At 43.2% G+C, this 11,255-nt stretch overlaps 1 protein-coding gene across 1 annotated transcript; it reads left to right on the top strand.

The window, feature by feature from the left end:
- The first annotated feature begins 549 nt into the window (after window positions 1-549).
- Window positions 550-1,503, top strand: LOC142446910 (olfactory receptor 51G2-like). The gene has a single exon (XM_075548642.1). It carries the CDS (start codon window positions 550-552, stop codon window positions 1,501-1,503), a length of 954 nt encoding a protein of 317 aa, XP_075404757.1.
- The last annotated feature ends 9,752 nt before the right edge of the window (window positions 1,504-11,255 follow it).

The raw sequence follows: 11,255 nt of genomic DNA, 5'->3' as shown, positions 1-11,255 counted from the left end.
AGGCAACATATGTACAAACATGCTTGATATAATTGATGTAAGGCTTGTTATAAGAGTTGTAAGAGCCCCAAATGAAATCATTTTTTAATAATAAAAAAGAAATAGTCATAATAAGATCAATTTGGAAAATTTATTTAATATCTCTTTATTCAAAGAGAAAATTAACCTAAGCAGCAAGTCTCAGAGAATGGACCTTCTAAGAACTAGGTTCCTTGATGGGTCAAGAAAGAATATAGAACAAATTTTCTTTTACCACCTAAACTTAAAAAACAGAAACCTTTTGCTGTCAAGTCAATTCCAACTCATTGTGACCTAGGAGACAGAGCAGACCTACCTCTTGGGTTTCCAAGGCGGGGATGTTTGTGCCATGTCTTCCTTCATAGAGTAGCAGCTGTGCTTGGACTGCTGAGATTTTGCTTAGCCGCCAAGTTGTCTATCACTGCGTCACCAGGCCTCTTTCCTTTTACTTGGTAGGGAACTTCATGAATGCTAGTCAAGTCAATGAATGCTTCTTCTCCATAGGGTGGACAACTCCCTCCTGGAGTCGCTATGTTCTCCTGCAACACCAGCACTTTTGCACACTCTACATTTCTCCTTACTGGCTTTCCAGGCCTGGAGGCTTCTCATCACTGGGTGTCCATCCCCATCAACTTAATCTGCGTGGTTTCCATCCTGGGCAACAGTATCATCCTCTTCCTGATCCGCACAGACCCAGCCTTGCAGGAACCCATGTACATCTTTCTGTCCATGCTGGCAGCATCTGATCTGGGCCTCTGTGCCTCCACTTTCCCCACCATGGTGCGGCTCTTCTGGCTCGGTGCTCGTGAACTGCCCTTTGACCTCTGTGCAGCGCAGATGTTCTTCATTCATGCCTTCACCTATGTGGAATCCGGTGTGCTGCTGGCCATGGCTTTTGATCGCATCGTTGCCATCCGGAACCCTCTGCACTATGCCACCATCCTTACCCACTCAGCCATGGCCAAAATGGGGGCTGCTGTGCTAGTGAGAGCTGTCCTGCTCAACCTCCCGGGACCCATCCTCCTGCGGCGCCTGCTCTTTCCCCAGTTCAGCATACTCTCACACTGCTACTGTCTGCACTGTGACCTGGTGGGACTGGCCTGCTCAGACACCCGGGTCAACAGTCTGGTTGGCCTGGTCTCCATCCTGCTGTCACTAGGCCTTGACTCCTCCCTTATCATGCTCTCGTACGCTTTGATCCTCCGGACTGTGCTGGGCATCGCATCCCCCGGGGAAAGGCTCAAGGCACTCAATACGTGTGTCTCCCACCTCTGCATTGTTCTCATCTTCTACTTGCCCAAATTGGGGCTCTCCGTGCTGCACCGAGTAGAGAAGCACAGCTACCCTGCGCTAGCCGTGCTCATGGCCAACCTCCACTTCTTGGTCCCGCCCTTCATGAACCCCATTGTTTACTGCATCAAGTCTAAGCAGATCCGCCAGGGCCTCCTGAAGCGCTTCCAGCAGAAGAGGGTTGATAGCGCCTAGAATAGCAGAAGGCTCAGTAGCTCTGTGGGATGTAGAAGAATGGACATAGTGGGGAAGAGCTAATATTTTGAGAATTCTGAATAATTATTCCCTTACTGGTAGTCCTTTGTGGGGCGATATCAGTTTCTATAACTATTATTAAGGAACTCGGGAGGTATAGTCATTAAGTGCTCAGCTGCTAACCGAAAAGTTGGCAGGTCGAGCCCACTAGCCACTCTGTGGGAGAAACATGTGGTAGTTGCTACTGTAAGGCTTACGGCTTTGGAAATCCTTTGGGGGCAGTTCCAGTCCCCCTTTTACCCAGTGGACTCAACCACACTAACTGCTAGGATGTGTGTGTATCACTTCTTTCCCCTATTTTATTTGTTCATTTTCTCCCCTGAGTTTTAAGTTTACAGAAGGTAAGTGGTAAATGATATTTACCTTTATACTGGTCCTCTCTCCCAAATTACTATTAACCAGCACATATACCAGGATGCAGAAACATGTGTGGAGGCGAGGGGGAGAGTGGGGAGGGAGGGATACATACAATATTGTGCACGCTCAATTTATCTAGCAATTATTTGAAGCAAAAGAATGCTGCTTGGTGAACAAGTAAATGTGGTGAAGAAAGCAGATGGTGCCCGGCTATCAAAAGAGATAGTGACTGGGGTCTTAAAGGCTTGAAGATAAACAAGCGGCCATCTAGCTCAGAAGCAACAAAGTCCACATGGAAGAACACACCAGCCTGTGTGATCGAGTGGTCCCAAAGGGATCAGTTACCAGGCATCAAAGAACAAAAAATCATATCATTGACTGCACACCTCCATGATAGGATCGCTGAAGACAAATGGGTGCATAAGCAAATGTGGTGAAGAAAGCTGATGGTGCCCGGCTATCAAAAGAGATAGTGTCTGGGGTCTTAAAGGCTTGAAGGTGAACAAGCGGCCATCTAGCTCAGAAGCAAATAAGCCCACATGGAAGAAGCACACCGGCCAGTGCGATCACGAGGTGCCCAAGGGACCAGGTATAAGGCATCATGCAAAAAAAAAAAGATATAAGTGTGTGTATGTATGTGTATATATGTATGTGTATATATGTATATATATATCATATTAAATGAAGGGGGAAGTGCAGAGTGGAGACCCAAGGCCCAAGTGTCGGCCAATGGAGATCCCCTCATAGAGGGGCTTAGGAGAGGAGATGGGTTAATTAGGGTGTGAGGTAGTATCGATGAAGAACACAGCTTTCCCCCAGATCCTGGATGCTTCCTCCCCCCAACTACCATGATCCGAATTCTACCTTGCAGGGCTGGATAGGACAGAGGCTGTACACTGGTACATATGAGGGTTGGAGGTACAGGGAATCCAGGGTGGATGATACCTTCAGGACCAAGGGTGTGAGGGACGATGCTGGGAGAGTGGAGGGTGAGTGGGTTGGAAAGGGGGAACTGATTACAAGGATCCACATGTGACCTCTTCCCTGGGAGAGGGATAGCAGAGAAGGGGGGAAGGGAGACTCCGGATAGGGCAAGATATGACAAAATAACGAGGTATAAATTACCAAGGGCATATGAGGGAGGGGGGAATGGGGAGGGAGGGGGGGGGAAAGAGGACCTGATGCAAGGGGCTTAAGTGGAGAGCAAATGCCTTGAGAATGATTGGGGCAGGGAATGTATGGATGTTCTTTATACAATTGATGTATGTATATGTATGGATTGTGGTAAGAGTTTGAGTCCCTAATAAAATGTAAAAGAAGAAAAGAGAAAAAAATGATTAGGGCAAAGACTGTACAGATGTGCTTTATACAATTGATGTATGTATATGTATGAACTGTGAAAAGAATTGTATCAGCCCCAATAAATTGTTAAAAAAAAAAAAAGAATGCTGCTTTTCTCTTGGTGTTCTTTGGGTATGTCTATGTTGTTAGCAAGACATAAAGTGTGGCCCTCCAAACATAGTAAAACTCCTTATAACCTCTGGATAGCGTTGGCTTTAAAAAATCATTTTATTGGGGCTCTTACAACAGTTCTCGTAATCCATACATCCATCCATTGTGTCCAGCACATTTGCACATTTGCTGCCATCATTATTCTCAAAACATTTGCTTTCTACTTGAGCCCTTGGTATCAGCTCCTCTTTTTTCCCCTCTATCCATGCTCTGCCCTCCATCATGAACCTTAGATAATTTATAAATTATTATTATTTTGTCATATCTTACACAGCCCGATGTCTCTCTTCACCCACTTTTTTTGTTATCCGTCCCCCCAAAAGGAGGTTATATGTAGATCCTTGTAATCAGTTCTCCCTTTCTACCCCACCTTCCTTCCACCCTCTCAGTATCGCCACGGTTGCCACTGGTCCCGAGAGATTCATCTGTCCTGGGTTCCCTGTGTTTCCAGTTCCTATCTGTACCAGTGTACATCCTCTGGTCTAGCCAGATTTGTAAGGTAGAACTGGGATCATGATAGTGGGGGGAGGAAGCATTTAGGAACTAGAGGAAAGTTGTATGTTTCATCGCTGCTACACTGAACCCTGACTGGCTCATCTCCTCCTCATGACCCTTCTGTTAGGGGCTGTTTAGTTGCCCACAGATGGGCTTTGAGCCCCTAATCAGAACTCCCCCTCATTCACAATGATATGATTTTGTCTGATACCTGGCCCCCTTCAACACCTCATGATCACACAGGCTGGTGTGCCTCTTCCATGTGGGCTTTGTTGCTTCTGAGCTAGATGGCCGCTTGTTTACCTTCTAGCCTTTAAGACCCCAGACACTATCTCTTTTGATAGGTGGGCACCCTCAACTTTTTCTATAACATTTGCTTATGTAGCATTGGCTTTTTAAGTACCAGTTGTAAGGGTGGACTGGACCTCAGAGTGGGAGACGCACTTTCAAAATCGGCGATCAGCCAGGATGCAAGTCCTATGAGAGTAGAAATGCAGGGGCTGTTTTATTCCCAACTGTATTTCCACTTCCCCACAGTGCCTACCACATTGTGGATGTTCAATGCATATTGTTGAATAAGGAAGGAAGGAAGATGAAGAGACAAAGTTTCTTAACAGTTAACTCACAGGAAGGAAGAGGATTGGGAGATCTGAATGTCGGAGGGTGCAAGGTAGCAGGCATTTGATAGACTAGAACAGAGTGAAGTAAGGAGAGATATCAGAAGCAGTGGGACAAGGTTCTCCTGTATCATGTGGTAAAGAAAATCATTTCCAATGGAGCTCAAAGGGAACGTAAGTTTATTGTGGAGCATTTTCTAAAGCTACTTATCAATTTCCAGGAAGAGACTTAGCTAGAAAGGGAGAGATGTCTTGCCCTCATACTAGATTTTTCCCTGGTCTACTAAATTCTAAAAGTTCCATGCATTATTTAATGGTGTAAGAGTATTCCTGGGGGAAAATCACTGCTCAAATTTAATAGAACAAGCTGTTAAAACATCTAAAAGTGCCTTGTCTATATCTGTGCACATCCAGGTGGCAAAGATGCAGTAATTGTGGTCATTTTTATTTATCATTTCCATGAACCTTATGAAATGAGAGAGGGTGAGAAACTTAGAAGTAGGAAGGCAGGCGTCATAATAATGAGCACTGCACATGAAGCTTTATTTTCATTTTAAAAAACTTTTGGTGTGAACTAGGTGAAGGTATACAGGGCAGATATTAGTTTTTACACTCAGCAACTCATCCACACTTTTCAACTCCCCTCAGTGTACCATCACCCACTCCGCTCCCCGCTGGGTTTCTTGTTTTCCCCTTTTCCACCCATAACTCTCTAAACTTTGGTGTTGGGTAAATGCTGCCCTTTTGATATTAAATAGATGATTTAAAAAAACCTAAAACCCCAGAGGTGGGTTCAGTTCCAGACCTGAAGGGTGACTAACAATTATATACTCTTAGGGGTTCCAGCTGTCTCTTTTTGGCCAATAAACCTGTTATCCTTTATGACTCAGTTTTCTTCCACATTTTTCTCCCAGGACCTTGCGATGCGATCCATTTCAGAGAAGTTGGTAGGAATAGCCACGCACAATCTAGTTCTTCTGCTCTCAGGGCCATGGAGGCTGATATTTGCATGGTCCACTCGTCCACTATATCCATTTGTCTTTTGATTTTCACCACTTTTCTTCTGGATGGGGAGAGACCAGTGGTTGCAACTTGGCTGGCTGCTTGTGAACTTTGATACCCAGTTGCTACTCTCCCAAGTGGGTTGTAGAGCATTGTCTGTGAGCTATGTTATACCAATAGACCTTGCTGTCCTCTGAGTCTAATGCAAATGCAGTTTTATTTGGAAAGCTTGTTTTCCATCAGACATTGTATTTAGATGGGCACTGAACATGGATTTCAAGGAATGAAGAGCCCTGTGCATCTGAAAATGGCCAGATCTACCCAGAGAGCCCAAAAGGCAAGGCTAATAAAGGCTGCATTCAGAAATATCCTTTTAGAACATCATGTCTACTCACTGTCAACCCATGGTTTTAGTAAATTCAAATTGTTTGCTTTCAGTACATCCAAAAGCTGTTTCACCAGATATTTCAGAAGATAAAAGGCTGCTAAAAGATAGCTTTTTCTATCAACTATCTCTTTTAAGGACTAGGAACTTGGGTTGGAAAAGCATCATCCCACTCAGTCTGCTCTGACTACTTCACCCACCATCCACCCTGATAACAGGAACATTAAGACCAGTGAGCCAGTGTGACCATTAGTTTGAGGGTCTCACCACCTTTGATAAGAAACCCTAGAGTGGTAATAATTTATTAAAAAAGAGGTAATATCAGACTAGTTATGAAGAGTTGGAAACGAATGATGTTCCAATTGTCCAATTCTTTCAAGATGTGATTTGGCTCTATTCCCCTACCTCTCCCACCCCTCATTCCTCTCTTGAATATATTTCCTCACATCCTTAGGTTCTGTGATTCTCTGCAATATCCCACAGACACTCACAAAACTTTAAAGAAGTGTCTCACGTGGGCGTGGGTGCTATTCATTTCCAAGTCTGAAGGTCTGGTAAAGGGGAGCCAAATGTAAAGTCCAGAGCCAGAAGCCCTAAATGTCCCCAAATCAAAGTAGGTCTTCTTGCTTCTACCAAAATCAGAACACAGAGGAATGACTTTGATAAAATTTCCAAACTCACTGCTATTGAGTTATTGCTGACTCATCATGACCTTATAGGACAGGGTAGAACTGCTCCTGTTAGTTTCCAAGACTGTAACTGTTTACAGGAGTAGAAAGTCTCATCTTCCTCCCAAAGTGTGGCTGGCGGTTTTGAACGTCTGACCTTGAGTATCACAGCCCAACATGTAACCACTGTGCCACCAGAGCTCCAGACTTTGATGCAGGTGTGCCTTTGTTTTTTAGCAGACCATACCCTCCAGGAAAAAAGAATGGTGTCTTAAATTATATCATCTAGCAATGCAGAGTCTAAAGATGCACCCCCAAGGAAACAAAGGGTGTGACTTGGCCCTTACCCTCTCTCTCAAGACCTAAAGTCTGGTCTTAATCCCTCTCTAATCTTGTCCATCAGTATTGTAGAGAATGCCTTCCAAAATGGGATTAAAACCACAGGTGTAGGATCCAGAATTTTAATATACCACATAAGGAGTTATTACTACAAAGGCCTTATTAATTGACTACAATTTTAGGTTACTTCTTGGCTCTTACATTAACCTATTCATTCTTAATGAGTCCCTTACTCTGAGTCTCTCTTGGGGATTAAGCATAATGTTAGATTTTCCTCACCGCCTAATCCATTAATTCCTTTACTTTCAGCTATTATTTCTCTTTCCTCCCATTGGTCACTTATTTTTGCCTTAACTTTTCCACCATGGGAAAGAACGTTAGGTTCCACTGCCTTGACAGTCCAGATGTGTGATAGCAAGACCAGTGTAGCAACTGCGTCTCCCTCATTCCATTCCCATTCATGCTGGGTGGGGTTGCATAGGTACAAGGGTAGGAGATGATGTCAGCCACTAGGCACTATGACACTGTTCACAGTCCATCCAATCTTGTCAGATAGGAAGAAGACACAATCCATCCTATCAGGCCGTGGGAATCCTCACATGCAGGTTCAGGAGTACAGCTATAGACTCCTGTTGAGGGACTACTCTACTTTTGGCACTCGGCACAGCATCCCTGCTCCTGGAACCACAGCATCCAGCAGGGAGAAAAAGCAATTTCAGGTGATGTGGGGAAGAACTGTACAGTGGCACCCACATCCTCCCCCACCCCTTCACCCCCATACTCTCCTGAGAAAATGTAGGACTCTAGCCAGTGGTGATTCTCCTTTTGTTCCTGTGATGTTGAATGTGGGTACACACTCTGAAAGGCAGCCCCATCCCCTCACTTTTGATAGCAAATATTTCAATTGCTCTTCCAACTCTCTATTCAGCCATTACTTTGAGGGTGGTATGCAATATGGTATGTCCATCTAACATGATGCTTCTTGGCTTACTGCTGAATCTTGTGGGCTCTAAAGTGTGTTCCTTGGTCTGAGGAGATATAACTTTGTGGCCTAAATTGGTGCAGAATCTTTTATTCTAATCCTTTGATTGTGTTTTTAGCATCTACATGTGATACTCGATCTGCAAAGCCCAGCGTATATTTGCTTATCTTGAATTTCATATATAGAGAAACATTACAAACAAACAAAACAGTAACAAAATAAAACAGATTAAATCTCAATAAAAAAGAAATCAGAAAATATTAAAAACTAGAACAAATTTAAGTGAAGTAAAAGGGAGATCAAATGGCAGGTTGCTAAATTTTAACTTAACTGCATCTGCAAGAATCCACTTTCCAATGCATGCTGCATGTTAGCAAGGCATTTCACACCCCTGATCCATGATTAAAGGGGATTCCCCAGGAGCTTAATCCATGTGTATTTACATTCCAGTTTTTTAAAACTGAAACAGCATTAAATTGAATCAAAAGGGAGATCAAATGATAAGATATTACATTTTGACCCAACTACGTCCGACGTAATGGACTTCACAAAGCAGAGCAGTCCTTGTGGACCTTTTGTGCTTCAGAGGAAGATTCTTTTTTCTTTTCCTTTTTGACCTATCTACAAATGCAGCAATTCAACCTACTATGTGCTATTTGATAACAAGGCCTTTCCTATCCGTCGTCCAATAGTCAGAGGGGGCTCACTAGAAGCTTACTTTTCTGGAGAACCTAGAGAGGACCCTTTGAATGGGTTCTGGGCCTTTGCTGATATTCAGAGCCTGCAAACCAAGTGTTCAGAATTTAAGCTTTAATACTATTCCCTCTTCCAGGTTTGGGTTTTATTTATTTTAAAATCATTTTATTGGGGGCTTGCACAACTCTTATCACATCAATTGAATCAGGCATGTTTGCACACTGCAGCCCCCATTCTCTTTTAGACATTTACTTTTCATTGAGTCCTTGGTACTGGCAGTCTGAGATGTCCACCCTCTCGACATTATTGTTGAAGACAAAACAGGTGCATAAGCAAATGTGGTGAAGTAGGCAATGGTGCCTGGCTATTAAAAGATGTAGTATCTGGGGTCTTAAAGACTTGAAGTTACACAAGTCACCATTCAACAATGAAGCAACAAGTCCACATGGATGAAGTACATCGCCGGTGCAATCATGAGGGTCATAGAGACCGGGTAATAGGCATCAGCAGACACGTAATAAAAACATATTGTTGCGAATGAGGAGGGCTGGAGCAGAGATCCAAAACCCAGCTGTAGATAGTGTCAGAGCCAGTCAAACAGTCCTGAAAAGGGGAGTGAGGATTAAGGAAAAAAAAAGAGAGACAAAGTATTGGGAGGGCAACAGTCTGATGGACTGAAGCACCTGAGTTTATTTTACACACTTCTTATATCCATGCAGAAACAACCCGGGGTTAATGATCTCATTGTTAAGCAAACACATTTGATACACGTAGCAACTCTATCTTCTGCCAAGCCAGACATCCTTGAGAAAATTAAATAACCTGTTTTTCCCAGACCTTGCATCCTTTCTTGTCCTTGACAGTCTGTTCAAAACGTAAAGTCACAGAAGAAATCAGCAAACACTGACACATAGGTCATGAGACTTCTCAGCCGTTTCAAGGCTGAGTCTAAATGGCCTTCAACAAGACAGTGGAACAATCTCCCCACAGAGGGGCCACAGGGAAGGGATGAGTCACCAGGGTGCAGTAAAGTATCCAGGAAACACACTATATTCCTCTGGCTCCTTGAGGCTTCCTCCCGCCCCCCCACTACCATGACCCTAGTGTTGCTTCCCTGTTCAGACTGGACTGGAACATGTACACAGGTATAGAAAGGAATAGGAGCTCACAACACACAGAATCCAGGAGTGAGAATGGTGATCCCGGAAGGGTAGGGGGAAGAGGGGTAGAAGAAGGGAGAGAGGGGGAACGAATCACAATGAACCAATCACAGTGATGGACACATAACCATATACTCCTCTACAGGGGGAGAACGGCAGAAAACATGGAGAAGGGAGACAATGGTCAGTGTGAGAGATGAAAATAATAGCAATGTACAATCTGTCGGAGGGCCATGAGGGTGGGGGACTAAGCCGGGTGGAACAGAGGAAGATGCTTATCAGGGAACCGGAATGGCCATTATTCTTGATTAGAAACTCTTGGATGATGTGATTGTGTTTGGAACCACAAGCAGCCCTTGGAAGTCAAAATTAGGTAAGCAAACAGAAGAGAAAGGAACAGAAAATCCTGGAGCTGGAAAAATTTATATTCAGAGAATTAAGAGAATAAAACTTACATGTTAGCACACATTTGAGACTTCAGAGATTTTTTGCCTTCATCATTCTTGCTCTCTCTCAGCAGTTTTGAGTGTGTAGCCTTCTCCCTCCACGGTACTTATCATCGCAAGATAACCTTTCTTATTGCTGGCCGCTCCATGGCTTCACTGGAATAAAATGGTGGAAGGGCTCTGGAGATCTGACCTTTCCTGTCAGTGAGCAAACATCATGGTATGTCCCATTCTGCCTTTCTTTGCTCCACAGGCAGAAGACATACTGAGCAGCTGAGGCTGGCATAGGCGAAGGCCTGAGATGACCTCTAAATAGCTTTCTACTGGTTTACTCAGTTAAGACTCTACAATGACTTTCAAAATTTCCCATCATGGTTAAAACGAAACAAAGATACAACTCAACTTTATACATCAATCCAAAGCCTGTATGCTTTGTTTTTTTTTAAGTAACCTTTAGATTGCTATTATTCACTGGACCATTTCTACATCAAGTAAATCCTAAAACATCATATAATAAGATTATTACAACATTTCCAAATGAAAAAATTGCTTTAGTGCCAACTAATGCTATTAGGTAGTTGGCATGCCACCATTTCAGGAGAACCAATGGTGCGGAAGGGAGAAGTTTAAACTGCATTGCATGCATTAGCCAAAAATAATGCTCCAGGAATTGATGGACTACCCATTGAAATAATGGCAACAAATGTACAAATGTGCTTGACACAGTTGATGTATTATGGATTGTGATGAGTTGTATGAGTCCTGAATAAAATGATTTAAAATATTTTAACATTATTAATATTCTTAGGAGGCTGTAAAAATAGTGCATACAAAGAAACTTTTATGTATAATTTTAAAATAATTTATTTTTGTTGTGGAGAATATTTACAGTAGAACATATACCATTTCAACAATTTCTCCATATACAATTCAAAACAGTGATTCTGATTACATTCTGTGAGTTATACAACCATTCTTAGCTTACTTTTCTGTTTTTTTCTCCCTGCAAAATTCATTACCCCCTAAATTCCTT

Source organism: Tenrec ecaudatus, chromosome 4, assembly GCF_050624435.1.
Source record: "Tenrec ecaudatus isolate mTenEca1 chromosome 4, mTenEca1.hap1, whole genome shotgun sequence".
NCBI classification, from domain to species: domain Eukaryota; kingdom Metazoa; phylum Chordata; class Mammalia; order Afrosoricida; family Tenrecidae; genus Tenrec; species Tenrec ecaudatus.
Note: the sequence above shows the minus strand (reverse complement) of the source record. Positions and strands in the feature narration are given on the sequence as shown.